At 39.6% G+C, this 26036-nt stretch overlaps 1 protein-coding gene across 9 annotated transcripts in view; it reads right to left on the minus strand.

The window, feature by feature from the left end:
* Window positions 1-26036, minus strand: part of LOC128744122 (serine-rich adhesin for platelets) — a 139300-nt gene that overhangs the window by 2199 nt on the left and 111065 nt on the right. For all 9 annotated transcript variants that reach the window (XM_053840909.1, XM_053840914.1, XM_053840908.1 and 6 more), the window contains exon 5: window positions 21978-22254. In XM_053840909.1, coding sequence (XP_053696884.1) covers window positions 21978-22254 — 277 coding nt within the window. The remainder of the gene's footprint in view (window positions 1-21977; window positions 22255-26036) is intronic.

The raw sequence follows: 26036 nt of genomic DNA on the forward strand, positions 1-26036 counted from the left end.
ATTAATCGAGGTATAGAACTCAGAACTTTACTCGGGGTAATACGAACAGAAGAAAACTAAGATAAAAAGCGGCGTTTTTGGGATGAAATAATATGCGCAAAATTGTATTATAAAATCATGTTACATATAACGCGGAAGGATCAATCAATCGTTTTCAGCCTAAAACTTGTTTAAGATGACCTCAAAAAATACTGCTCAGATTGTGTTGTCAAATGATACATATTTTGAACAGGTTCTTAACGGATGTAGGCCTAAGATAGAAGTAGATCGAAGGAATTGGTCTCCATAAAAATCGTGATTGAGACTCTCTAAGCAACAGATTAACTGTGCATGCATCCATATTACTCACATTTCTTTAGCACAGCTGGAAAATAGCAAACGTATTTCGAAATTCAATATCTTAAAAATTTTGTTTTCACCTGCTTTAATATTTTTTTTACAAAAATGTATTCAGTGAATATTTCTTCAATTGATGCGTTGTTAGCACAACTTTGCCTGATAGAGCAATTCGACTGAACAAATCGTTCTACAGTTCCGTATTGTCGAGATTGAAAATAATAGGAATTTCGTAGATGGCACTTGAAAACAAACGGGCGTGTTTCTTACTCACAGAGTTGCATGATTTGTGTTTTTAGTTAATATTTTATCGTAATTTATTTAACAACCTACATATAAATATTCCAGCTCTTAACTTGTCTTTAAAACAATTTTCATAGACCATGATATAAAAACTTTAGTCATGGGAAAATAAAAAAAATACTTGGAGGCAAAGCGTTTTGTTTTCTATTTTAAATTATCAAACTCATTTAATGTTGAACGTTGAATAATTATATTTTGAAGAAGGACCAAGAATCTCTCGACATTTTGCTGAATTACGCCGTGCCTGGCCCATAATTTTTAAATATTTGTCAGAATTTTTCTTCACTCTTAACGTGTTAAATATCATTATTGTAGCTAAGCTTTACTGGATCAAATGTTGACTCGAATCATTACCTATCGCAAGCATGTGAAAATTTGCGCCCGATTGTCCTGCGTAATTAAGTCGAACTCGAAACCAATGTGGAAGATACAGCTGAACATCCAGCGGTTTGTCCTCCTTTTCTAGCAGCATAGAGCCGGGGTGAACAAAATATCTCCATCGTCTAGGGTTACTTGTCGCCAAGATACTTGAAGAGAACAAATTTTGCAGTGCAGTCGTCCGGCATCTTTGCGACGTGGCCGGCCCACCGTAGCATCCTGACTTTCGCCAGGTGTACGATGGGAACTTCTCCGGGTAGCAGTGTTCATACGTCTGCGCCACTTTCCGCTTTCCGTTTGCATTCCGCCAAAAATGCTGCGAAACCAGTTTTCGTTCAAATGCGGCAAGTGCAGGTATATTTTGTGTAAACAAAGTAACAGTTTCAAGCAGGGTTTCAACCGATCTTGTTTTTTACCACAGCCACACTACCGCGCATTTAGATTCACATCGTCCGTTTAGTGGTGAAATATGAACGCTATGCATAATACAATTAACAGTTCACGTCGTCATACCTCCGATTACGGGAGAACGAATGCGTTCTGATCTTGTTTGTTCGTTTCGATCAAGTTTCCGTTATCGTTTGAAGCGGCGCATGACTGCAAAACAGTCAAATGACTGGCAGTCACCACACTAACGAAAATTTTACTGTAGGTAGCCGATTTGTAGACGAAACGAGAAACGAAAAATACGTCACTTTATGCACCCAGTCAGTTTGCAGTATACACTCTTCAGTATGAACGCAAAGTGGGAGAACGAGTGTTGGCTTCTCTTGAAAGGCCACATGGATTATAGACGGCAGTCTTCGATGCGGCAGATTGAAAGCCATGGGAATAAACGTCCTTAAAAACAAAACTCTTCTTAATCGACAAACTTCGCAGTCGGTTATTAAAGTACTGGGAAATTACGGGACTAGTGCAAAGATCATATTGACTCTATAACAGCACCGCCCAGTCGAGATTCGAACATGCGACGTTCGACGTACCCCGGAGCTAACTAGGAGGTGTACCCCGGAGAAACAAGTGACAGATTGACTGGATTCAAAAAACAGTCAAATGATCGTTTTCGAAACGCAAGTTGAATGCAAACAGCGTATGCATTGACGCAGTCACAGTCAAGTTGCGATCTTTTTTCAAAGCCTGGTCTCAAGTCCACGAAGGCTTTGATCAACTAGGTCAGTTTATTCGGAAAACCGTTCTCGTGCATCTGCTCGACTGCATCGTATGTTGCTTTGAAATATACGAAAATATGATGACAAACCACATCCTACATTTACTGCTCCAGTAGTTTCGCCTCCTTCCGAATTCTGAAAACAATCCAGTAGAGTGCCGTTGAAAGTGGTTATCAGAGATAGACTGGGACACGGCGAGAGGTTTGAGCTACCGAAAAGAAATTTCACCGCGTGAGACAGGTTAACAGGATTCGCGTCCTTCAGGAGGGTTTAGGATTCCTTTACAAAGCACAATACTTACTAGAAGCTTTTATAAACCCACCAAGGGATCAGGAATCAGACCATACCAACTTCAGTTATGTACAATGATGGCGAGGAAACCCTGAGATACTATTCTCACAGTCACCTCACCTAAATTTTATAGGTGAGAGCACAATTTGCGATTCTGCGTCACTTATTGTTAGACTTCGCTCACCGGATAACCGTATAAATCAAATTCGGTCGGTAAGATGAGGCGAGAATGACTGTAAGAATAGGGCCCGTGAGAGAAGTGATGTGACTGTGAGAACAGAGCTCCTGATTGCCGAAAAATAAGAGCTAGCTAGATGTTGAACCCAACATTTCGATATACTTCTGAACGGTGAAGAACACAAAGTCGTCAACAGGGGATAGAGATTGAGACTATAGCAAACTTCGGAGAGGCGAAGAAAGCAGTGAAAGCTTATAAATGTTAAAGCACCTGCTTACTCTTTTGACAATCGGGAGCCAATGACTGAATTGTGCAATCCATCGTGTCATAGGGCTGGTATGATCTGTGGAGGAACCACCGGCGAACGGGTTTGAAGGTGTCATATGCATAATCTACAAGCAGGGCATTGTTGTTGTTGGCGAGTACCAATGTGGTAGATGAGAATTAAATTTGCAAATGAACCATTTATTTGTAGACTTTAGGGCTGCGTACGATTCAATAAACTGGTATGAGTTATGACGGATTATAATTGCACGGATTCCATATTTTGACGCAGCAACCAGCAAGTCAATATAAACTTTAGTCGTAATTATTCTTTTGATATGGGAACTTGGAGTCGCAGAGTTTGTGAGGCATTTTCGTAGCATTATGTTATAGTAGTAGATGTATGGTCCTCAAGATACAACGGAATGTTTTCTTCATTGCTCTTGATCACCATTTTCATCCGAAAAGCTCAAATTTACTCTAATCCGTGGGTACAAACTCCTAGTCATTCCAAAATTGCTTTTAGTATACTCCAATCATTTTATTTGATTTTGGATGTTAACGGGCGTTTTGATATCAAACAGATTTTAAACCAAGTTCATTCAGCCAACGTCGCACAGTACATCTACAGGCGTTTAGATCTACGGATACTATGATAATCCTTGATAAAAGCTTCGGATATTGTTTAATTGGACGAACAGCCCGAATATGATTACGATGAGTCACATATTGCATTGCATTCGCATTGTAGTGATGAACAGATGAACTTCGATGTTGCGCATTTCGGTTTTTCATAATATGTGCTGCATAACCTCAACCGGTAAAGCATACTCATTATAATATCCCGGTAAGAATTATCAATTTTTTCACATCAAGTGAAATTTGTTTAAACGACATTTTGTTCGGTTCGATTGCAAACTTGAAACGATGGGCACCTGTTTTGACGTTTAATTCTTAAATGTAACAGTGCTCCCAAACATAATCCGCAATCGAAGTGTCTTGTCGGCATCTGAAGCAGCAACTCGCCATTGCCATCTAAGGACTTTTCATCAACGCTCGTCAAATACAAAGCAGTTTTTCACTATCAGTTTTTCCTAATCTGAGTACCAATATGGATTTCATCCCACACTTCAGCGGTTCTAGAAATCAAAATTGTTCATAAAACACTCTTCAAGAGCGCGACAAACAGTAATTTTTCTTGAAACTATTTCCAAGTATCAATATATTGTTACCAATACCAATATTTTGTATATTGGTTAGAGAAGAATAAATGCGAGCATCCCATCTTGGGCTTGAAGTGAAATCTCAGATACAATCCTTTGTAGTACTATTTCAATGTTTTCACAAAAATTTTATATAGAGAATCGATACTCCCCTCGTCCTAGTTTTTTACATGAAGTAATATCCTTTGCCATCATAAATAACATAGGGTTTATTGGGTTTGACTGGGCAGGATATAAAGATGGCCAGCAATAACTTGAAAGATGTTCTTTACAATAGATGAAGGAAATGGAATATGAAAATAATAAAATTATAGGAATAAAAGGTATTACAGGACAAGGCGTCAAGCGGAAAGAGTGTAAAATTAGATAACAGCAAGGATTACATGAAATACACTTGTAAGGTTCTTAGTTCGCCGACCCGCAGGCTTAAACCGATTTAGAATTCGAGCGAAATGTAACTGGGTTTCATCTCAACGGACTCGTATGATTCGCTGATATTCAAACGATTGGATCATGCATGGCAGAGTTTTTGGATCTATAGGTTTTCCCAGGACTCTGTGGCTGTGGCTGTGTGGAAGCTGTGGCGAGGTATGTACATTGGGGGGCGTAAGCTGAGGGTGTCCTCAACTTCTAACAGATTGGTCCTGAAAACTTGCTCTTTTAGTAACCTTGAAAGTTCCATCTGATACAATATCTTTTTACGGATTTTTCCGATCTCTCCCAAAATCCTTTTATATGGGAGGTGAGGTAGAAAAGTGCATTTCACATTATTTGATGTTACGATCCCTTCCATCACCCTCTTCTGGTTTATAGATCACAAAAGATTCGCCCATTTAACATTTTTTTTGCCGGTGGATTAGACCACTTTGACGTTTCGCATCAACAAAACTCGTTCCGTGATTACTGTTTACGTCCAAAACGGCTTCATTCCTGACTGTGAAGTTGTTCAGGGCCAACATATAACGGTTTGTATTGTACGGTTTCCACGCCACAATAAACCAAAAGTTTTGAATTGAATCGTTAGTCGTAGAAATCGTAGGGAAACAAGAATCAAGCATTAAGGTGAAATTAGTCGTCATCAATTCTGCAAATTTTAAAAGCAGTTTTTTTGTTTGAAACAAAAGTTCTGTTCATGCAAATATATTCGCTGTGTTCAGATTGGCAAGAAGAATGCAGTGAATACATTTTTTTTAATACAGAATACCTGTTTTATGCCCAAAAACTGCTTCCGAAATTGGGCTTTCCGACGAAAAGTTAATGATTGCTAGTTCGTTAAAATATAAAAGAAGTTCTAACGAGTTGTCATAAATTCTGATCCACTCATTGGAATGCACATTTCTCCGGTCGAGTAGATCGAATAAAACGGAAAATTATATTTTAAATACAATAACGTACCAAATGTCTATTTTCCATGAAATAATAATAAAAGAACAATGAAAGATCTAGCTCTTAAATAGTTTGCTTTTTAATAGTTTGCTCTACTTGAATAATTTATCATTAACATTCCTATTTATTTTCAAACAACGCTAGGAGAGCCTACTTTTCTACAGATTGGGATTGCTACGGACAAAGCGTACTGTTGTCAAACGGATTGAATGACGGACAAATTAAGTGAGACGCAATGAGACAGGTAACCATTTAGGTCGAATCACACGATTGACTCGTTTTCAGCGCAGCCACCGTGCAGGGCCAGAAAGGTACGCGTAATCTCGCGTACTTTCTCCCCGGTAGAAACGACGACGATGTTACCCTTGCTGTGGCTGGGTACACCAGCAGCAGCGGCGACGGCGGTGTTAATAACCGGTGATCTCGACGACGAGTAGTAGCGTGGTCGATCTGCTGAACTTGCTGCTGTTGCCATCGGAGGTCTTCGACGCCGTCGTTGCCGCCTTTGTTCATTAGCACCTCCTCTGCAACCACCTTCGAGTGGTCCCCCAAAGGGGCTGCTGAACCTGACCACATTCCGGCGTAGCGGTGCGGTCGGTTTGTATGATTCTAATATGGTTATTGCATCGTGAGAAATGGATAAAGAGAAAAATGTCAATTATGTCGTTTGAAAACCCTCGATCCGAGAGGTGAAAATAAAGAAAGAACTGAGTTTTATGACCGCGGCCGTGCTGAAATGTCAATCTAAGCGCTTCTACTTACGGTTCGGGCGTTAAATGGAATTGTTTTGGAGAAAGAGTAATGACAATCTGTTAGCGGCTATTACGATGATGGCAACCAGAAGTGATTTTGTGTTCATTATAGGAATCGAGCTATAAGAATGCTTAACAGTTCAAGAAATAGCTAATTTTATAGAAATAAAATGTTTATTTCAATGCCACAGAGCCGTAGGAAATGCATCAGAGGACTGGCTACGCAACGGTATAGCAAGACGTGGTTTTGTCTACTTTCTTTTTCCTGTGGTCATGAAACGATTCACTGTTTTAGATCTGTTGCCAGACTGAACAATAAGTTCTGCGAAACCATTCGTAACAAAGTTGTAAAAACATGACTGACACTATGCGTTTACTTTTCAAAAGGTACGCCGATCGTTTCATTGAATCAATTGCAACGAATTGTCTATCGGTTTGATTTGGTTTATTCACTGACTCGGTGGGAAGGAAACGATTATGGGCACACAAACGAAAACATATACCTAGGTATTCAGTATGCAACTTTGCAATCAACCAAGCAGAGAATCATGCACTTCACAATACACATTGAACTGCGAGGGTGCGATTGAATGGTCGCTGGACTGTGAAATAAATTCGCTTGGAAGTTGTTCTGCGGGCCCCTTAAGTGGACCTAGTTTTATTGTCTTGTAAATGCATGTGTTAAGTAAAAACATTATTTCTGATTAATTTGCAATCAGTAAATTTTAAATATTCACATTTAAATTTAAATTTGAAAGAGAACACATTTTGATTTTCCTTCTAGTGAAAAAGAAATACTTTTTGACATTGGGCACCAAGCCGTAACTAATTTAATGTGCTTCAATTCAAACCGGTAAAACGAGACATTAACATGCAAGATATTGATTCGAAGTTCGCATGCACCTTATTGAAAACAGTCGTCTTTGGGGCACCAAACTTTTTTAACACGCAGTAGTCCCATTTTTTGCTTGTACTGATACAATGTAGCTTAAATTTTAATTAAATTTCAATGCACTTAAACATATTCTCATTTCTCAAATTCTCAAGTGTTTTTCATTTTTGTTTTCTAAAATTGTTTTCTATAGAAATTTACCACATGCTGAAGACGGCTGCAAGTTGTAGCTGAAATACGTGTTCATGACGACTGTTAAATTATAATAGAACTAAAAGGAATTAACTTCTAATTAGTTCGCGTTAATTCGTGAGTTCTACTAAGTCGCTCGAAAATAATTTTTAATTATTCCACTTACAAATATTTTTCGACTACGCTACTAGAATCAAGATCAACTTCAAATCGGGAATAAATTAAGGATAATTAAAAATACTAACATCATAATTTGAAACAAAAGGAAATTGTATCAAAACTTGTTCCAGTTGTGGTTCAGATATATTCCTTTTATTCCAACGCTGTCACATTATTTTAGTTTGATTTAAACTCTGGGCTTGGTTTTATCTTGCCTTTTGTTTTGACTTAATTCGATCTCAATTTTCTGTAACTGCTGCCTGTCGTTGTTCTTACTTCACCGTTTCAATTTGGTTCATATTTTTACAATATTTCAATAAAAACTTTTATTATTTTGCCTTCAGCAATAATTTTGTATGCATTCCGGCTTACATACAATGAAAATGAGGAGTTCCTCAAGGTAGCAACGTCGCACCATTGCTGTTCTTGCTGTATTGCGTTCTAAGGGTACTTAGGCTTGGCTTGGAATCCAAAAGCCTTTCAGGGGTTTGTAAATACAAAAAAAAAATTAGTCAATGCCATTGAACATGGTTTACAATAGTAGAGAATCTGCGAGTGAAACAGAAGTATGTGATTTGTTTGCGATACATTTTGCTTCTGTCTTTCAAACCGAAAAATCGCCGAGCTCGCCGCGTCTAATGTCTCGCTGGATTCTGTCAACTTGGATCACTTGAAATTTTGTCGGCCATGATTATCAAAAAAGTTAGAAAGTTCTTATGTTCCTGGACCGGATGGGATCCCTACTGTTGTTTTTTGTCGCTGTGCTAGTGCATTTGCTGATCCTTCATTCGAGTGAGCATTTTCCGCGAGCTGGAAGTTGTCATACATGTTTCCCGTGTACGAAAGTATTGATCGTCGTGACGTCAGGAATTACCGTGGGATTACCAGCCTTTCTGCCACCTCGAAACTGTACGAGATTATCCTCAGCGGCCGAACCTACAGGCCATGAAATCTTATAGCTTCTCTGATTAGCATGGTTTGGTTCCAGGTATCAGTATCTGTGGCTTGAGCAGCACGTTCCTTACAATCGTGTGGAAGATTTGTGCCTTCCAGGTAGGTGTGTAACTACGAACTTGTAGACTTCATTACCATTTGTTCGACGGGCGCAAGTTAATATTATCTATATGCTGATCTGAAGGCGGCTTTCGACAAAATTGACCATAAAGTATTACTCCGCAAAAATTGTTGAGAATAGGAGCATCGAGCAGACTGGTGTAAGGGAGCAATTCGGGACCACTTTTGTGGTACTCGCTTAGATAGATGCATATCTATGCTTGGTTACAGATGCCATTTGCAAATGTTGCTAAACGTGTTCGTCAATTGGTGTCAGCTGAACAAACTCGTTATTAGTATCGCAACATGGATCCGAAAATCTTTGATAATCATATCGACGGTACTATTATCAACCGTGTGGAAACGGATCTTGGTATTCTACTGGATCCTAAGCTAACTTTCCATGCGCACTACATGTCAATTATTTCCAAGGCAAACTGACGACTTAGCTTAATCTCCAACTTTACGGATCTACATTGCCTGAAGGCCATGTATTGTTCCCTCGTTAGACCGATCCTTGAAAACGCTTCCGTAATATGGATATGGAACGACGTTACATGGAACTTAAAGATCGAGCGTGTTCAAAAAAGATTCATATGGATAGCTCTCAGCTCAGGAATCTCTCGTGGCGTGGTCCTGCGCAGTCTTGAAACGCTTGCTTGGAGACGAAAGATGCAGCAAGCCACTTTTGTTGTTGAAGAACAAAAGCTGGCGACATGGATTGCCCACATGTTTTATTCTTGTTTGATTTCCGCACTTCAGGAAGAACCTCACGACAGTGATCATTATTACAGCTAGGATTTTATCGTACACGCTATGGATACAATTAGCCTATTGCTGCAAGGGTTCGCCTATTTACTTCTGTCGAATCCGTGTTCGAGTTTGGAATGTAACCTTAATGTCACGTTATCATTTAGTGGCAGTATACACTATTCATTAAGACGAAATAGTCAGATGAATTATTACAAATAAACAAATTCAACTATCTGCACAGCAATTCCCCCAGAATGCAAAATTGTGATAAGCTGATGACCTCAACCTTTATTTTATAGTTCGCTCAGTTGCTGATTGTATCGACATGATCTGTGATTCGTGTGTACAGCGTGTGCAGTAATAGTTGTCGGTGTTTTTGGACGTGTTTAATTAAAAATGGGTCAATCACAGATGTGTTTGCATATTTTTCGTTTAGACTGTATTCAATGTCAACACATCTTGGAAGTTGGTTTTGAATTTTAATTCGTTTAAGAGTTTAAGAGTGATCATAGACTCAAAAAAGGAACTTTTCCGAGGGATAAAGTCACTCGGAATAAACGAAAGATTCATCTTTCGTACTATCAAGTAATACAAGAAAACCCGTTCCTGGAAAATATTCCCCAAACCTAGCCATAAACGTACTGTAAGGACACCGGAAGCCATCTATCAAGTAAGAGAGCGAATTCGACGGAAACCAGATCGGCTGCACGGTTTAACTGAAAAGCAGAAGGTTGCGGGAGTCGAAAGATGTCGGCAGCTGCCCAAATTGCACGGTGACTATGAAATTCTGTTTTCGGACAGAATTCCTGCTACAGGATCACAGCTAACAAAATGATCAGATAAATGCAGCAGATCTTTCTGATATTCCTCGGAACAAACTGGGACAAATGGAACAAAAATGTACTATACTGCTTGCAACAAGATTCTGCACCGTTTCACCATGCGAAAGTTGCACAGGCTTGGTGTGGTAGGGGCAATTTTCAGGATGATATTTCTTCGAAAAAGTGACCTGCCACTCTGCAAGGGGTTACATGTTAGGCAAATTACTGGGGATGCTTTCAAGTAACGTTTAGAGAAGATTTGAGATTAAATGCATGCGTGCGTGCTAGTTGTAACACTTTGCAACAACGATTACGGCAGGTAATCAAAACAAAGGGAGAAAGATTTTAGTTGGACTAATTTAAGACAAATGTTATGGAAGTATTTTACACGAAATCACTCAGAATTAAACTTTATGCAAGCGTCTTATTTTTGTGACCATTTACTTTATTGACAGTTATTACTACTCATCCTGTATGCAACCGACTCAGCATCAACACTGTCAAATACATCGTAATCAGTTACAATCGAGAGAAACAGTTATTCAATGAACGCCAGAACGTATAACGGTCGTCAAGGATCTTGGTGTTCTGTAGAGTATTCTAAAGCCACTACAATTGTTTTTTATTAATAATATTTATGTGTCATTTTGTATGATTTGTACATCAATTTTGTTTTAGTTTCTGTGTGTGTGCATTTACAGTGCTGGCAACCTGCTTACTGACAAAATGGCGGTAGCAACCATGTAGAAAGAGCACTTCCAGATGTTGTTGAATGGAGAGGTAAATACGGAAATCAGCAGAAACAGAATAAGACTCGTGAGCGATGGATGGCCAAGCTGTGGACCAACCAACACAAGAAGAGTATAAGAAGGCAATCAGTGAGTTGTAAAACGATAAGGCTACTGGACTCTGGGTTTACCCTGCGTCAGCTACTAAACAAGTTTTGGGAGTACAACTTGCAGACTTATCATCTGTTTGTGGACTTTAAGGCGGCGTACGATTCAGTCAAACGAAATGAGCTGTGGCAGATAATGCTAGAACATGGTTTTCCGACGAAGCTAATTACGCTGATTCCTGCGACGCTGGATGAGTCAAAATCATGCGTCAGAATAGCGGGTAAGCCGCCGGACCATTTAAACGGGAAGCAGTGAGATTGGGACTTACTATTAATATTGCTAAATCAAAACACATGGTTGCTGATAGGGAACGTGAGAGTCCAAACGGTGTTGGTGGTGGAGTTGGATGGGGAACGATATGAATTAGTAGAGGAATTCTATACCTTGGTACGCTCGTAACATGTGACAACGATGTAAGCCGTGAAGTAAAACGACGAATTGCTGCCACGAATCGGGCTTTTTACGAATTACGTAACCAGCTTAAGTCCCGTAGTTCGCCAATTCGCACAAAACTGGTGCTCTACAGAACATTAATCCTGCCAGTGGCCCTGTACGGACATGAATCGTGAATGCTAAAGGAAACTGACCGACGAGTGCGTGAGGTTTTTGAACGTAAAATTCTGAGATTAATACTTACTGGCGAAATGGAAAATGGAGTGTGGCGCAGATGCATAATCCACGAGCTGTATCAAGTATACAGATACGCTGATATAGTGAAAATAGTATGTGACAGGCTGCGGTGGGCTGGGCACGTGGCCAAAATGTCCGACGAAAGAGTAGCCAAAACTATTTTCAGCTGAGATCCAGGAAGAGGCCGTAGACTTCGGGGCAGACCCCGCACTCAATGAATATGCGCTGTCTAGGATCGCACGATTAGCTGATGTTCGAGAGGATTGGAGAACGGCAGTTAAGGACCGACAGTTCTGGAGGATAGAGATTCGTCTGTGATTTGCTTTATCAAGATCGAAAGCGGAACCGGCTTTTTTGAAAATGTAAACAAATTTTCCTACCCTAGCAAGAGACCACTCTAGAAAGAGAATACCTGAAATTATTTTGATGGATTGCTGAGAAATCATTTTACAATTTCATAAAAAATTGTGATTATTGGGACGATTGTTGATCTATTGTGTCGATGAATTTTTGCTTTCTGGCAAACGACACAATGAGGCTCGAAGTATTTGCAAGCGCCCCACAACATGTGAAAGATTCTCACACATCCACATGGATTTGATCGGATCATTAGTCACTACCACCGTCTGATGAGATTGGATTGTTCTCCGGTGGTTGGTTCAATAGTTATGAATTTTTTTAAATCAGCGTTGTTCAAGGAAATCGAAAAATCTTGATTGGGGTTTTTTTTTTGGAAAAATTGGAACTGTGCCCATGTACAAAATTCCATGAATTTCTTAGTCCTTCCAACCAAGTTGGTTCGGTAAACCCCTAATTCGATGTGGACAACACAGAAGCTTCGGACCCCATTCTATCACACGTCAGTGAGAGTAATCGTATCACCTTTGAAACCACATAATCCCTCTCCTTTAGGTCTTTAGCCAGCGGCTATGCATCATAATAGCTGTGGTGGTCGAAATGCGAGCCCTTAGGAAATTGGTAACATGGTAACAAAACCACTCGCTACTGTTCGTACAGTAGCATAATAACACGGTTGATTGCCATTCGGATCGATTTCATAGCTGAATACAACGATAAGCCGGAACCGTTTAGTGGCACTCATTGAATGTGATAAAAAAAACGACGCCAATCGAAAGCGAAACGCCCGTTTATCGTGTGGCTTATTGGGTAAGCAACTGCTTTGATGTTGCTGACACATTTCTCGATTTGTTCGATAAACCAACCGACAATCAACTGAACGATTATTTGCCTTGTTTGTTCCGGTAAGCGGTCACACGCGGATATGGTGGAAAAGTTCATAAATTTCATTTCTCTGTCAATATAAAAAAATTGTTTGATATTAAAATTGTTGAGCTTTAGTTGATCTCCATGAAAGATTAAAATACTTATTTTTTTATTTAGAGAAAAAAAAGCTAGTACAAGAATTCAGTGAACAGGAAGCAAAAATGGCGCACCCCAGCATCTGAATAAACACGTTAATCGTGCAAAAGTTTTCGCCCCAAAGTTTTCCAGCTATTGCGGTGGTTCAGTCGAACTGAAACGAATTAGACAAAGTGAATCGGATTTACCGTGGATTTGCAAAACTTCCACGCTCGTTGTGTTTATCCGTCGTGCTTCGGAGCGTTTGCGTTTCATTTCGTGAATTAGGCTTTGGTTAATTAGAGTCGACAGACAATTTGCTTACATTTTCACCAGCACACCCAGACCCAACCCAGCATGCCGGAAAAAGCCCTCGTCGCATTCTGAGATAAAAACAAAGCCAAGCCAACACTTGTGTACTGAAAGTTATTCAATCACCATCAATCGAGTATTGGGTCGTTACCGTAACAGGACTTTCTGTCTAGACGAGCGGGTATTTGAAATATTTTTCACAAAGCTAGTGTTGATGCGGTACAATAAACATGGTGCTCGTTCGTTACTGTTGCTGCTGCTACACAGCACAGCACATGCTTGCCAATAGATGCAATATCAATTAGACTGTCTCCTCGTTTTCTTCGATTCTGTACACCACAAAAGTCCGTATCAAACACATGGCGCTCTGATATAAATGTTACGAGAATGAACAATGAAAAGCTGTGCAGCTGTGCGGTGGTTTTGGGTTGCATGACACAGCAGAGCAGGGAGTACCGACCGACGGGCGGGGAGGACGGAGTTGAGAAGATTGCAAAAAGCACAACATCCGCATTTGTGCAGTGCCCAGTGATGTGGACGGAAAAACTTTGAGTAAAATGTATCTCCATACTTGGCTGCACTCTGTGCAAACAATGCAATGATAGGACCTTGCTTGGTTCGTTTCGCTGTGACTCAAACTGGGCAGTACAGGTTCTGCCCGGCTGAAGCGCACACTGGACAAAGTGATTTGCGAGGAAATTTCCACTACCATAAAGTTGTACAACCGTTCATAATCTAATCCTGACTTGAGCAATTGGATGTTAGTGCAAACGATACGGCTCGCTACGGTCCAGTTGTTCACGCAAACGAAAACCCGAAAGCTGTTGTGTTTTTTTCGAGAAACAGCATGACTCTCGCCCACCGCCAGCCAACGGGTGTGTGCCAACGGGTTGTTATGGTTAACCTTTTGACCGGCGGCTGTTGTCGGTACTGAACCACTAACTTTCAACCAACTGCGTTGGAAGTAATACAATTAGTGCTAACGAAAGTGTGTGCACAGTTACAAGGATGATTAGAATGGGTTGAAAGTGGTCGCTTAACACGGACAATTAAAACTAATTAAATGTAAAAATCGTGCTAAACAAACATATTAAGAGTATCACTGCAAAACAATAAAACGAGACAGTCAAATGACATGGATACGAATTAGTTGCAGTTTCAAAAAGTTATTGCACCGTAGAGTAGCAAATCTCTACATCCAAATTGGGTAAAGAAGAATGCGTGTAAATTGATTAAATTTTCTATTAAAAAATCAAATCGGTAGACAGCATTCAAATTGCCGAACGTTTCGGTTAACTCTTGCCATCAGATTCTGTGTAGCCCCCACCCACCTTTTTCGCTGTAGATCGCCAATTTGCCTGAAACTGCTTTGCGCTTCCAATAGTTTTGTGGATTTTCTTCAGCCTCCCCTTAACGACGATCCAATATTTTTCGATTGGACAGAACTTTAGCGTGCTGGGAGGGTTCTTCTTCTTCTTCTTGGACATCACCTGTTTGTTGGCGGCATACCACTCTATGAGCTTTGTACCATAATGGTAGGATGCCTACTAAAGCAGACCAAAACATCACGGAACAACAAAAAAAGGCAGCAGATGTTTTTCCAGACCCACGTTCGCGTAAATTTCCTGGTAGACGGCTCAGGATGCAATGAAAATGTCGCTTTTCAAACCACTCTGCAGTTCATTGGAACAGATAATCTGCCAAACCAGATATTTCTTAGCGAACTGTGACAATTTCATATGCTTGAAAAAGTCTGCCACCATTCCATTGCCGGTTGTCGTGTAAAACTCCTGCCTAACTTGTTTAAGCCCACCTTGATGTAGGTATCGGGTCCATCTCTAAGCAATCGAACTTTTTCAGCATCGACAGGCGCAGCGTCTAGAACCGTCTTTTGACCATCTTATTTTGTTTATCGTCACGATCAAGAGTTAGTACCTTGCGTTAGCTGTTCTCCAAATCTCCAAAAGCACCCCTCTCTCATCGAACACTAGTATCTTGTTTTTCCTCGTTGAGTGATTGGGTTGGGGAGCGTTGGGTGTTTTAAGATATTCCCATTTTTAGTTTCAAATTACTACGTTACCACCTACTATGGGGCGTTGTAACATATCAAGAAGGGCAAACCCCGCTTTTGCAGGCACTCGTCTTTGTAAATATGTCCGTTGACATTCCCTGATGTGATGAACGGCTGACTCATTTTGTCACATCCACAAATTGCTTGCCAGACAAAGCTTTTTTTATCGAATTTCGACAGCTTCTCCTTCCGTACGTTTACGGAAACTGCATACTTCGAGGCGGTAACATACTATTCATCCCAACTAACAATTTTAAAGCCGTTTGGTTTTATTTGAATTTTATAAAAATTTTACTGCGGTATGAATCGTTACCTCTGGGTTTATCATGGTGTTGCACGACAACAAGCTATAAAACTATAAAAAACTGTTAATAAAGCAAATTTATTGTAATGGCTTAAATTACCATGCTAAAACTGGTTAGCTGCGACACATCTCTTATAAATTTACTATAAGTGGGGCGTAGCAATACAATATGGTGCACCAATCAAAGTTGATCTTAATGCGGTTGCTTGTCAAACCGCAATAAAACCGCTAGTTTTATGGTGCTACTAACACCCTGTCCAAACAGATTTATTGCTGCTATCATGAAGAATGCTACAGTTCAACACTGGAATAAATTTTTTATGCGAGGGCATATTGTCGTTTTCTAAAATTCTGTTTTGGTCGCCAAACAACAATTCATCAAGCCAAAGCTGTGAGTTCTGCAGAATTTTGCTAGATTTGCTAGATTTTGCTAGAAACTAAGATTGATTAATCGACTATATTTATTAACCAGTTGTTTAAAAAGGTTTTTAAAAATTGCAAAATTCCAATTTGTACGATTAAATTGCTTTACAACTACGGAAACTGCTGAAAATTTAATTTAGGCGTGGTACACAAATTACGTAACGCAAAAATTCCGGTTTTTTGACCCCCTCCCTCCCCTATGTAACATTAGGTAACGCTTAGCATAACCCCCCATTAAATTACGTAACGTTAACCATACCCCACCCCCCCCCCCCGGAAGTTAACATTCAATAAAATCGGCTTGAACCGCATATTTTTTTTAAGTTTTAAGAAATTCAACCAAATTAGCAAGATTAGCAAATTAGCAAGCTTCATATTCAAAACAACAATCAGACATCGGCCCATGTTAAGCTGAAATGGTAAAAAAGCAAAGCCATGGGTATAAACGTCCTGTTGAGAACTTGACCCTTCTTTATCGACAGACTTCGCAGCCGGCTATTAGAGTACAGGACAATTACGATGCTAGTGCAACGATCCTACAGGCTCTATAACAGCACTTCCCAGCCGAGATTCGAACATACGGCGGCTTGTTGGGCCAGCATCGTACCCCGAAGCATACTGGGCTGCCTTAAATGGTCTTCAACCGTAATAACTGGAAATTTAGTAAGATCTTCATCAGCTACAAACCATAATTTTGTATCATAATTTTCATTAGTATAAACCGATTCACTGTTTTCCACCTCCAACAAGTCCTTTCCTTATTTGGCAACTGCCTTTTTGGTATTCATAAATTTGTTACGTAACTATTATCATGACTCCCCCTCCCCCCTATGTAACAACAAGTAACGCTAACTCGACCCCCCTCCCTCCCCTTTAAGCGTTACGTAATTTGTGTACGGAGCCTTATGGCGGATTTCACGCCAACTCGACCAAAGGTTGGCGCGATCCTCTCAGAATTCAATGATACTTTGTGTATGTGGAGTTTATGTAAATAAGCAACTTTGTATACTTAGTTTTTCCTTGCAAAGCCGAAAGAAACTCCATTAATTTTTACACTGAGAAAAAAGCGTGTTCAAAATTGAAAATCGATTTCCCAAAAAACGCCATCTTAGAAATTGGTGAAAATTTTTTTGTTATATGGCCTACAAATCTTCCATACACCGTAAGATGGTCAAGCTGAAGGGAAACAAGTTTTCCTAACAAAAACTTTTTCAAGTCCTTACCGGAAAAAAAGATATTTCAGTATTTACAAAATTATAGCACCTACAAAAAAATATGTATAAGTGATTTTTAGAAAATGTTTTGAATTTTAATGAAAACCTACCGAAAAAATAAAAATTATTTTCTGTAGGCCGGTAAGGACTTGAAAAAGTTTTTGTTTGGAAAACTTTTTTCCCTACAGTTTGACCATCTTGCAATGTATAGAAGATTAGTGGTAGGCCACATAATTATCTGTCTTCAAAAAAAAAATTTCAATTTCTGAGATGGCGTTTTTTGGGAAATGCTTTTTTTTCAGTGTAGGAAATAATTTTAATTTTTTGCAGTATTTTTTTTATGAAAATTCAGAACATTTTCTAAAAGTCACTCAAGAGGGGCTCTGTAGCCGCAAGGTTACCGAGTCTGCTTTGGCAAGCGAATGGTCGTGGGTTCGAATCTTAGTAGAATCAAGCCATTCGATGTTCAAAGTGACTTTTAGCATGGGTTTATTCTCAGGCCCCTCATTTACCCTTCCTTAATGCTGCATTCTATGTTATCCCGATAAGGCCTATTGACAGTGCGAAATGAGACTCTTATAGTTAAATGCACTGGTGTGCAGTGCCAGGGATGGCTATAATTGGGGACAGCGCTATCATGTGGAACATGGTGGGTGAAGTAGAGAAAGCATTGAAAGAAGGGTAAAACCCAATTACACACAAGCACGCATGAAATTCAATAAGCATATCGCTCACTCAATAGCGATTATAGCAAATAAATGCAGTGCAGGTCATACAGCAAACACCCGGGCGATATCACAATAGATCTAACTATACTGGTCGCAGTGATGAGTTCATACAAAAAAAAAAAAAAAAAAAGTCACTCAAACATCATTTTTTGTAGGTGCTATAACTTTGGAAATACTGAAATATCTTTTTTTCCCGGTAATGATTTAAAAAAGTTTTTGTTTGGAAAATTTTTTTCACTTCAGTTTGACCATCTGGAAGACTGGTAGGTCACATACAAATTTTCATCAATTTCTGAGATGGCGTTTTTTGGGAAATCGAATTCTAATTTTGAAAATGCTTTGTTTTCAGCGTAGAAATTAATTTTTAAATTTTTAAGTATTTTTCTATAAAAATTCAGAACATTTTCTAAAATCATTTTTGTGTAGGTCCTATAGTTTTAGAGTTATATTTTTTATTAAAAAAGGGAGACAAAAATTGCGCCCTGTCCAAAAGTAAGTCTAGACCAATTTTGGAATAACTAAGTATGCAAAGTTGCTTATTTACATGAACTCTTTACACACACAAAGTTTCATTGAATTCTGAGAGTGTGCTGCCAACTCCATAGACGAGTTGGTGTGAAATCCATGTTATATATTATTTCGGATATTTTATTATGGTCTATGTGAATCAACTCCCAGTTGGCTTCGAGGTTTGACGCTGGCCTAATAAGCCAGTCGTCGTACGTTCGAATCTCGGTCGGGAGAGGCTGTTAGATTCAATAGGATCGTAGCAACTGGCCCTGCAATTGTTCTGTACTCTAACAACTGGCTGCGAAGTCTGTCGTATAAAAACAGAAGGTCAAGTTTCGATAACGGAATGTAGCACCTAGGCTAAGTGAATCAAAATGATCAGAATGAACTGAAAGTAAACCTTTATCTTTTCTGCTCAGGACCATATATTTTCAAGTTGATAAAGCTGTCTCGGTGTTTTAGCAGGCTTCATGCCTTATAGCTTTGTCGAACAAAGCGAAATGCTTTATTAAATTATCGCGGCTGCCACCAAGCGGCGAAAAGCCTAATCCGTTTTATTGCCGCTTTCAGCAGAGCGAGATACACCTACTTAAGCTTATGGCCCGACTCTACAAGAGGTTATAGAAACCTTCTGAAGAATGAGCCTCTTGGTCGGATGAAAGTTTTATGACGGTCATCAAACGGTTCTAGTGGAACTCATAGTTTTATTAGCGGTTTTATGAAAGTGGTCATGAAAACCACTAGAGGAACGTAATAAAACTAAATTGCTGCTTGGGATGTCACGGTGGTGTCGACCTTGATGTAGGTTTCATTATTTATCACAATGGAGAAGGATTTTATGAGCCATTTCCTGCACAGCTTCCTTTCGCGAGTTTTAGCCACCGTGTTCTGTTTGTCATTCCGGTTCGATGTCTTTCGTCCCTTATACGCGTCCCTTATACGCGTGTAGTTCAGAATGAGCTTTGGTTTTTGCACAGTTTCGACTAGAATTTGTGGTGCCTCTTACAAGTGTCACTAGCTACCGGCCATTTTCCGGGGATCTGGAAGATCTCGCACGTCACTCCGATACATAAAAAAGGGGCTAAAGTTTTTGTGGAGTTCGTGGAGTTGCTATTCAATCGCCTATTCCAAAGCTTTTGGAGTCGTTTACGACAATGTGGGTAGCCGTGTCTCTTCTGCGCAACACGGATTCCTGAAGAGAAAATCAGTCATTACAAACCTTTGTGCATTCAGTTCTACAGTTACGGATTACATTTCAAAAGGTTTTCAAATGGATTTTATGTATACACAGATATGAGCAAAGCATTTGTTGTTGTAGACATTAATAGCATCCTGGAGGCGGTTTAAGATTTTGGCATTCGTGGCTCGCTGTACAACTGGGTAAAATCGTACCTCAAGTATAGACTACAATTTGTAAAAATCCGAGGCTACAAATCTCGTTCGTTTACTGTGCACCCAGGAGTGCCACAAGGTAGTCACTTAGGACCGTTGCATTCGTGTTTCTGATGAACAAATTGCCTGATGCTATCTCCCTTGCAACTATACTGGTTTATGCAGATGATGTGAAAATTTGGCCATCAAATCCATTGGTGATTGCATGAAATTGCAGCTTCATTTAGGTCATGTATGAAGGTACTGCGAAATCCGTGGATTGAAAGTAAGTACGAATAAGTGCTCAGTTATTACCTTTACTAGAAAAGGCAACCCTGTTATCTTTGATTATGCATACCGAGGATATGTTGTGCTGCGAGTTGAATATGTTCGTGACTTGGGGGTAACTTTCGACCGTTCGTTTTCCTTTAGAAGATTGATAATGTGATCAAAGAGAGTCTGACCCTTACGCAGTACTATCGATCTACAAAAGTAAAGCCGTGGGCTTAAACCGTCATTAGACATTACCCTTTCTTTATCGACAGATTTCACAGCTGGCTGATAGAGTACAGGAAAATTACGGGGCTAGTGTAATGGTCCTACTGACTCTATCTAGGAAGCATCGCCTAGCCGAGATTCGAACATACGACGACTGGCTTGTTAGACCAGTATCGTACCTCGAAGCCAACTGGGCGGTCGATCTACAAAGGGATCAGAAATAAAGCCGATTTTGCGACCGTTATTTGGCGCCCTCAGTACATAACGCACATCCATCGCATCGAAGGGATCCAGAAAAGGTTTGTAAGTTTCGCTCTTAGGAATCTTATATGGAATGGAGAACAACTACCACCGTACCACGATCTCTGTTCTCTGGTGGATATTGATACAGTCCACTCGAGGCATAAAACAGCCGATATCGTATTTTTTTGAACATCCTCTCAAAACGAACAAACAGCCAACCTCTGACCACGACCAGTCGGTTAATATTTAACGATAGTGCAGTCACACTGCGACAACGCAGGACTTTTGAGCCGCCTTTTCGGTCCAGAAATTATTCGCAGCACGAACCTACTTCTCGATTCATAGATGCCTTCAATGCATTGCAGTATATTATAACTATTGGCATGAGCTCGGATGTGATTAGACATAGACTTAGTTTATACTTCTGAGGACAATTACGTTAACGTCAATACTATTTATTTTATGACTTGTATTTTTTGTAACTTTTGTAACTTGTAGAATTATATTTATCATCATTATTACTTGTATAGATTTAAGAATGGGTAAAGGGCTTGAAGTCTATATTCGAAATACAAATACAGCACAAAACAAACAGAATCTTTCCCCTTTTTTGTGACATCCTGAATCGAAATGTTAGGTTTATACTTGAATTGATTATCTACCATACTGGCATTCTCTGGGTTTTGCCATCAAAAGAGTAAAATCAAGTTTTTTGCAGAAACCCCCATTAGCTTCATCTTTAATGCAGACGATTTACCGAATTTAGGAAGTTGAAAAGGTTAGTCTAACATAACTTTCCAAAATTTGAATTTATTTTAGAATATTTTCAAGATCCTAGAATTTATTTTGATTTTTCTATGTACAAATATCCAAATATCCTCTGGATGAAAAAGTGCATCTGAAAATTGTTTGATATGAACATATTTTGGATATCACCTATGATTCGGAACCATGCGATGTTTGAATTAGGAAAAGGTTCTAATCAGACTCCAACATGTTTTATGAAACTGACACAATACAGAGCTTAATATAGTTTGAGCTTTCGACTTATTTATAGTAAAATAATTGTACACCGAAGCAAATTGATAGAAAAATAGCATAAAAACATAGTAGCTATAAAAATGAAACAACAGTTTTAGCTGTGTACGATGATTGATCGATCTACTGCCGGGCTTCTTTACTGAACATGAAACAACAGAAAAGGGCTGAAAGTGATGATAGACACTGCACAGTGCACATGTAAGATGGCATACTGTCAGGACACTTACCCAGTGGCATCGACGAAAGCAGGTTGTTCTTGTGCGATAGTAAGCCATTATCCCCAAAGGAAATGCCACCTCCGCCACCACCTTCACCTCCTCCTCCGCCTCCGCCGCCTTCCGCTCCACTGCTGGCAGCAGGCTGACCGTTGCCAGCATCCGTCAGCCCTAGTCCGTTGGCACCGATGAGGGTTGAATCGCCTCCGAAACCGTTCGCCTCCAGCAGCGACGTTTCCGATGGATACTCAAAGGTCGAGGTTAGTGAGTCGTCAAATTGGATTTTGAACTGGAAAATCGAGGAAACCACGAGAAATATATGATTAGTATGCAATTTCTACGACAACAAAAGCATGCAACAACAAGCAAGTGATAATTAAGATAGTTTGCATCATTGCATATTAATTACCGCAATGTAGCCAGTATATAAGAGTGCTTTCTACGGGTCGCATTCACTCCCAACTAGATCAGACTAGATCAGTGATCAGCTTTAAAACTTAACAACACAATTTTCATGAAAAAATATCGCCAAATGTTGCGTCAGCAATATATCCTTCTAAGTCTGTGGGAGAGATCTAAGCTTGTCTAATACGTTGTGTAAATCAAAACAATCCATTATCGTTCATTTAAGATCTGAAATGACTCAGAAACATCACGTACAGCCCTGGTTGTCTAAGATATCAGCAAACATCACACATGATGACTGCAGGCAGGCAGAAGTCGGTCGGATTACTAACGGTTGATTTTAATAAATTGTCGAAAAAGAATTCAACTGAAGTTCAATAACGGTGATTGGTGAAAAAACCAAGACTATAGGACAATATGTAAAGATGATTGATGATGATCACTGCGAGCAAAGGCAGCGTGAAGGCCAAGAGTAGCGGTAAAACGCAAAACCTTGTTTTGTGCTGAGTCAATTTGGAAACCGCTGCTACTGCTGCAGGCTGTTTAAGTTCCTCTGCAGAGGCCGTGGTGGCACGCGACCGACCTGCCTTGCCTGCCTGCCTGCTACGTGTATGGTTCTCGTTCGTGCGGCAATGAAGTCTTTACAGTGTTTCACGCTGATAATGACCACTGCCATTACCATTTTTGCTGTGCAACGAGATTCTTGTTTTCCAGGTGAGTTAACCCGGCGAGGTTAGCTGGATCAGAAGAACCAATACCATGGTTTGGAAAACAACCGACATAATGAAACACAGAAGGAATAAGGAGGATAATTTATACATTCAACAGCAAAACAAGTAGTTTCCACCTAGCGAAACCGTTTATTAATTCTGATATTATTGGTATGGCCCCGGGGTGAGGCACGCAGGGGCAAGTGTCCCAACCTCTAATTAAAATTTGATGACATACATTTCAATTTCAGATGACATGAATCAGATGTAAGTATAGCAATTACATGAAAATACAGCAGTTTGTCCCTTGTTTGTTTCTATAATAATAGTTCTTGCTATCTCTCTTTCTTTTGGTTGAAAAATATTAACAATTGCCTAACTAGAAATTCGCGGTTGAAATGAGTTTGCCACAAAATCCGCAATGCGATTGTACAATATTGTCGTTGTCTTCGTAGTCGCCAGTATAGATCCGGGATGGCTCGTGCTGTTTCAGGCAGTCGTCTCCATTTAACTCGATCTTGGGCCACTTGTCGCCACTTTTCTACGCGTCTAAGAAGTTACAAATCGTTTTCGACTGGGGTTGGGGTTGTTGAAACCGTTGAAAATCGTTTTCGTCGCACTGTCGTCTGGCATCTTTGCGACGCGTCCGGCCCACCGTAGCCTACTGACTTTCGCGGTTGTACGATGGGAAGCTCTCCAAGTAGGGATTGTAGCTGGTGATTCAAACGCTTCGCCACTCTCCGCTTTCAGTTTATACTCAGTATGAAGGATAATTTGCCCTAGTTTTCTCGATATGAAGGGATGTAAAAGTTCATATCTTCGGATCCCGTTAGGAAAAAATCGATTTTTACCATTAAGCATTGGTATAATTTTGGTAAATTTTTCAATGTCGATAATGACGGTTTCCAAACACAGACATCATAACACATTACTTAGGAAATTTATACAAAGATCTCTGGTCTCAGCATTCGTAGTTATATGCTAAGCCTCGCACTCGTGTCACTAGGCATAAACGTTTCTGCTATGAGGCATCTTTCAAAACATTAAACAAAATACGCAACACTAAAAAAAATAAGTGGAAATTGTAGTTAAATTATGCAAATTTGAGGCCATTATTTAAAATAATTTAAATTGAACGTAGATAACCAGTAGAGAAAATTAATTATAATTATTATATTAATTATGTTTATGATCCCTTGACAAATTATTATTATGATATAAGTAAAGGAGAGCGACTATAGGAATAGAAATTATATGGAAATAGATAATACCTATTTCAGCATAAAAAATCGGATTAAAGCAAAGTTTATTCGAGATATTTTTTATAAAGTTCAGAGTTTTCTGATACAAAAGGATATTTAGAATTTTTAAAATATTTAAAAATGCGCGTGCACCAAATTTCATGAAATTCTCATGTTCCTGCAAATCCGTACGTTAGTTTTGAAAAATGCCCTATATACATTTTTAATGAAAAGTAAATTTAGATATAAGTTTTTTCGAGCTTGCAGTCGATACATTTCAAGGCAAACAACAGTGTGGTAATATTTTTCTGCACACCCACTTGCTGCTCGCTACTAACTAAGGTCAGACGCGTGAAAGCAACGTTCCGTAACAGTGCACTTTCTCGATTGCATATTGTCTTTCGCTCTACCCGTTTCCGGACCCAGTGACGCTTGCCGGGGAGGTTTCTCTTGTTAACATTCGCTGCAAATATGGCCGAGTTCTGTGTTAGTCACCGCCGCAACATCGCCGGACGGTTAAGCTGTGTACCGACACTGTTGTAGGAAATGGTCGTGTTGAAAGTATGAAATTTCACAAGCACTTTATTAAAAGATATTCTAAGGGAACGGCAAAATTGCTTCTCGCACAAGATGTGTTTTTCCCTTGGACCCCATTCCCTTCCAATTCAAATGAAGGGTTGATTATTTTTACAGAATTAGGTTCTATGAAATTACTTGAGATGCACTATAATTGGCTAAGCCGACTTCACCGCGCATATATCATAAATGACAGAAAACATAATATTGAACCGTGTAAAACATAGGCATAGACTGTACCCACAACCCTTGCAATTTAGTTCGTTTCCGAGTAATTTTGCATTAACATAAATGTTCTAAGCTCAGACCACATACTTGTTGCGGTTTCGATCAACTATTTCATGACTAGTTGAGAATGTCATTCAGCCATTGCAGACAATTGTTAATCTGCAGAATAATGTGGTCAGCGCAATTGAAAATCTTTCACTTCCTTAAGGAGATTGCAAGAACGCTGCAATAAATTTGTTTGTTTCACTACAGTGCGAAAAAATATTATATTTCTTGGAAAAAAATTATTTTCAGATCAGTAACCGAATCACATAAAGAGGCGAATAGTCAGTCGCTAAGCTATAGAACAAGAAAGCGGCGCACCGCGAACGCCGCCATCGAAGGGTAAAGCACAGTTTTTGCCGCTATGATGGTTTACTGCAAATCATTTTAATCAACAAGTAGGTAGGCAGGTACATATATCAGAAGGGTACCATAGTATCTTCTAATGCGGACGTTTTGTTTGTTTCATTGGCTGAATCATCCGGTCTGTCTGTCTGCTGCTGCTTGTCAGTTGATCTCTGTTGCATATACATATGTATACAGGCAGGCAGGCATACATTGATTGTGGACGAGTACGGCCTTGGCATACATAAGCAGGAAGCCGCAAAAACTGTCCGGCGGAGGTTCGCTTGCAAAGCTATGAACTCTGTTGCAGTTACTCTCCGTTGTGATGGAAGTTGATGTTTGATATATGACGCTATTAGAATTGCTTATTCAGTGTGTACTCTTATAATGACCTAGAAAAGAGATTAATTAATGCAAATGGTTTGCGTCTAGTTAATTAGAACATGGAAAGTGAGAAATGATTCATTTCTATTCGTGATTGAATATTGACTTTACAATTTTTAGTTGTCTTAGCTATAGCGTGG

The sequence above is a fragment of the Sabethes cyaneus genome, chromosome 3 (assembly GCF_943734655.1).
Source record: "Sabethes cyaneus chromosome 3, idSabCyanKW18_F2, whole genome shotgun sequence".
NCBI classification, from domain to species: Eukaryota; Metazoa; Arthropoda; class Insecta; order Diptera; family Culicidae; genus Sabethes; species Sabethes cyaneus.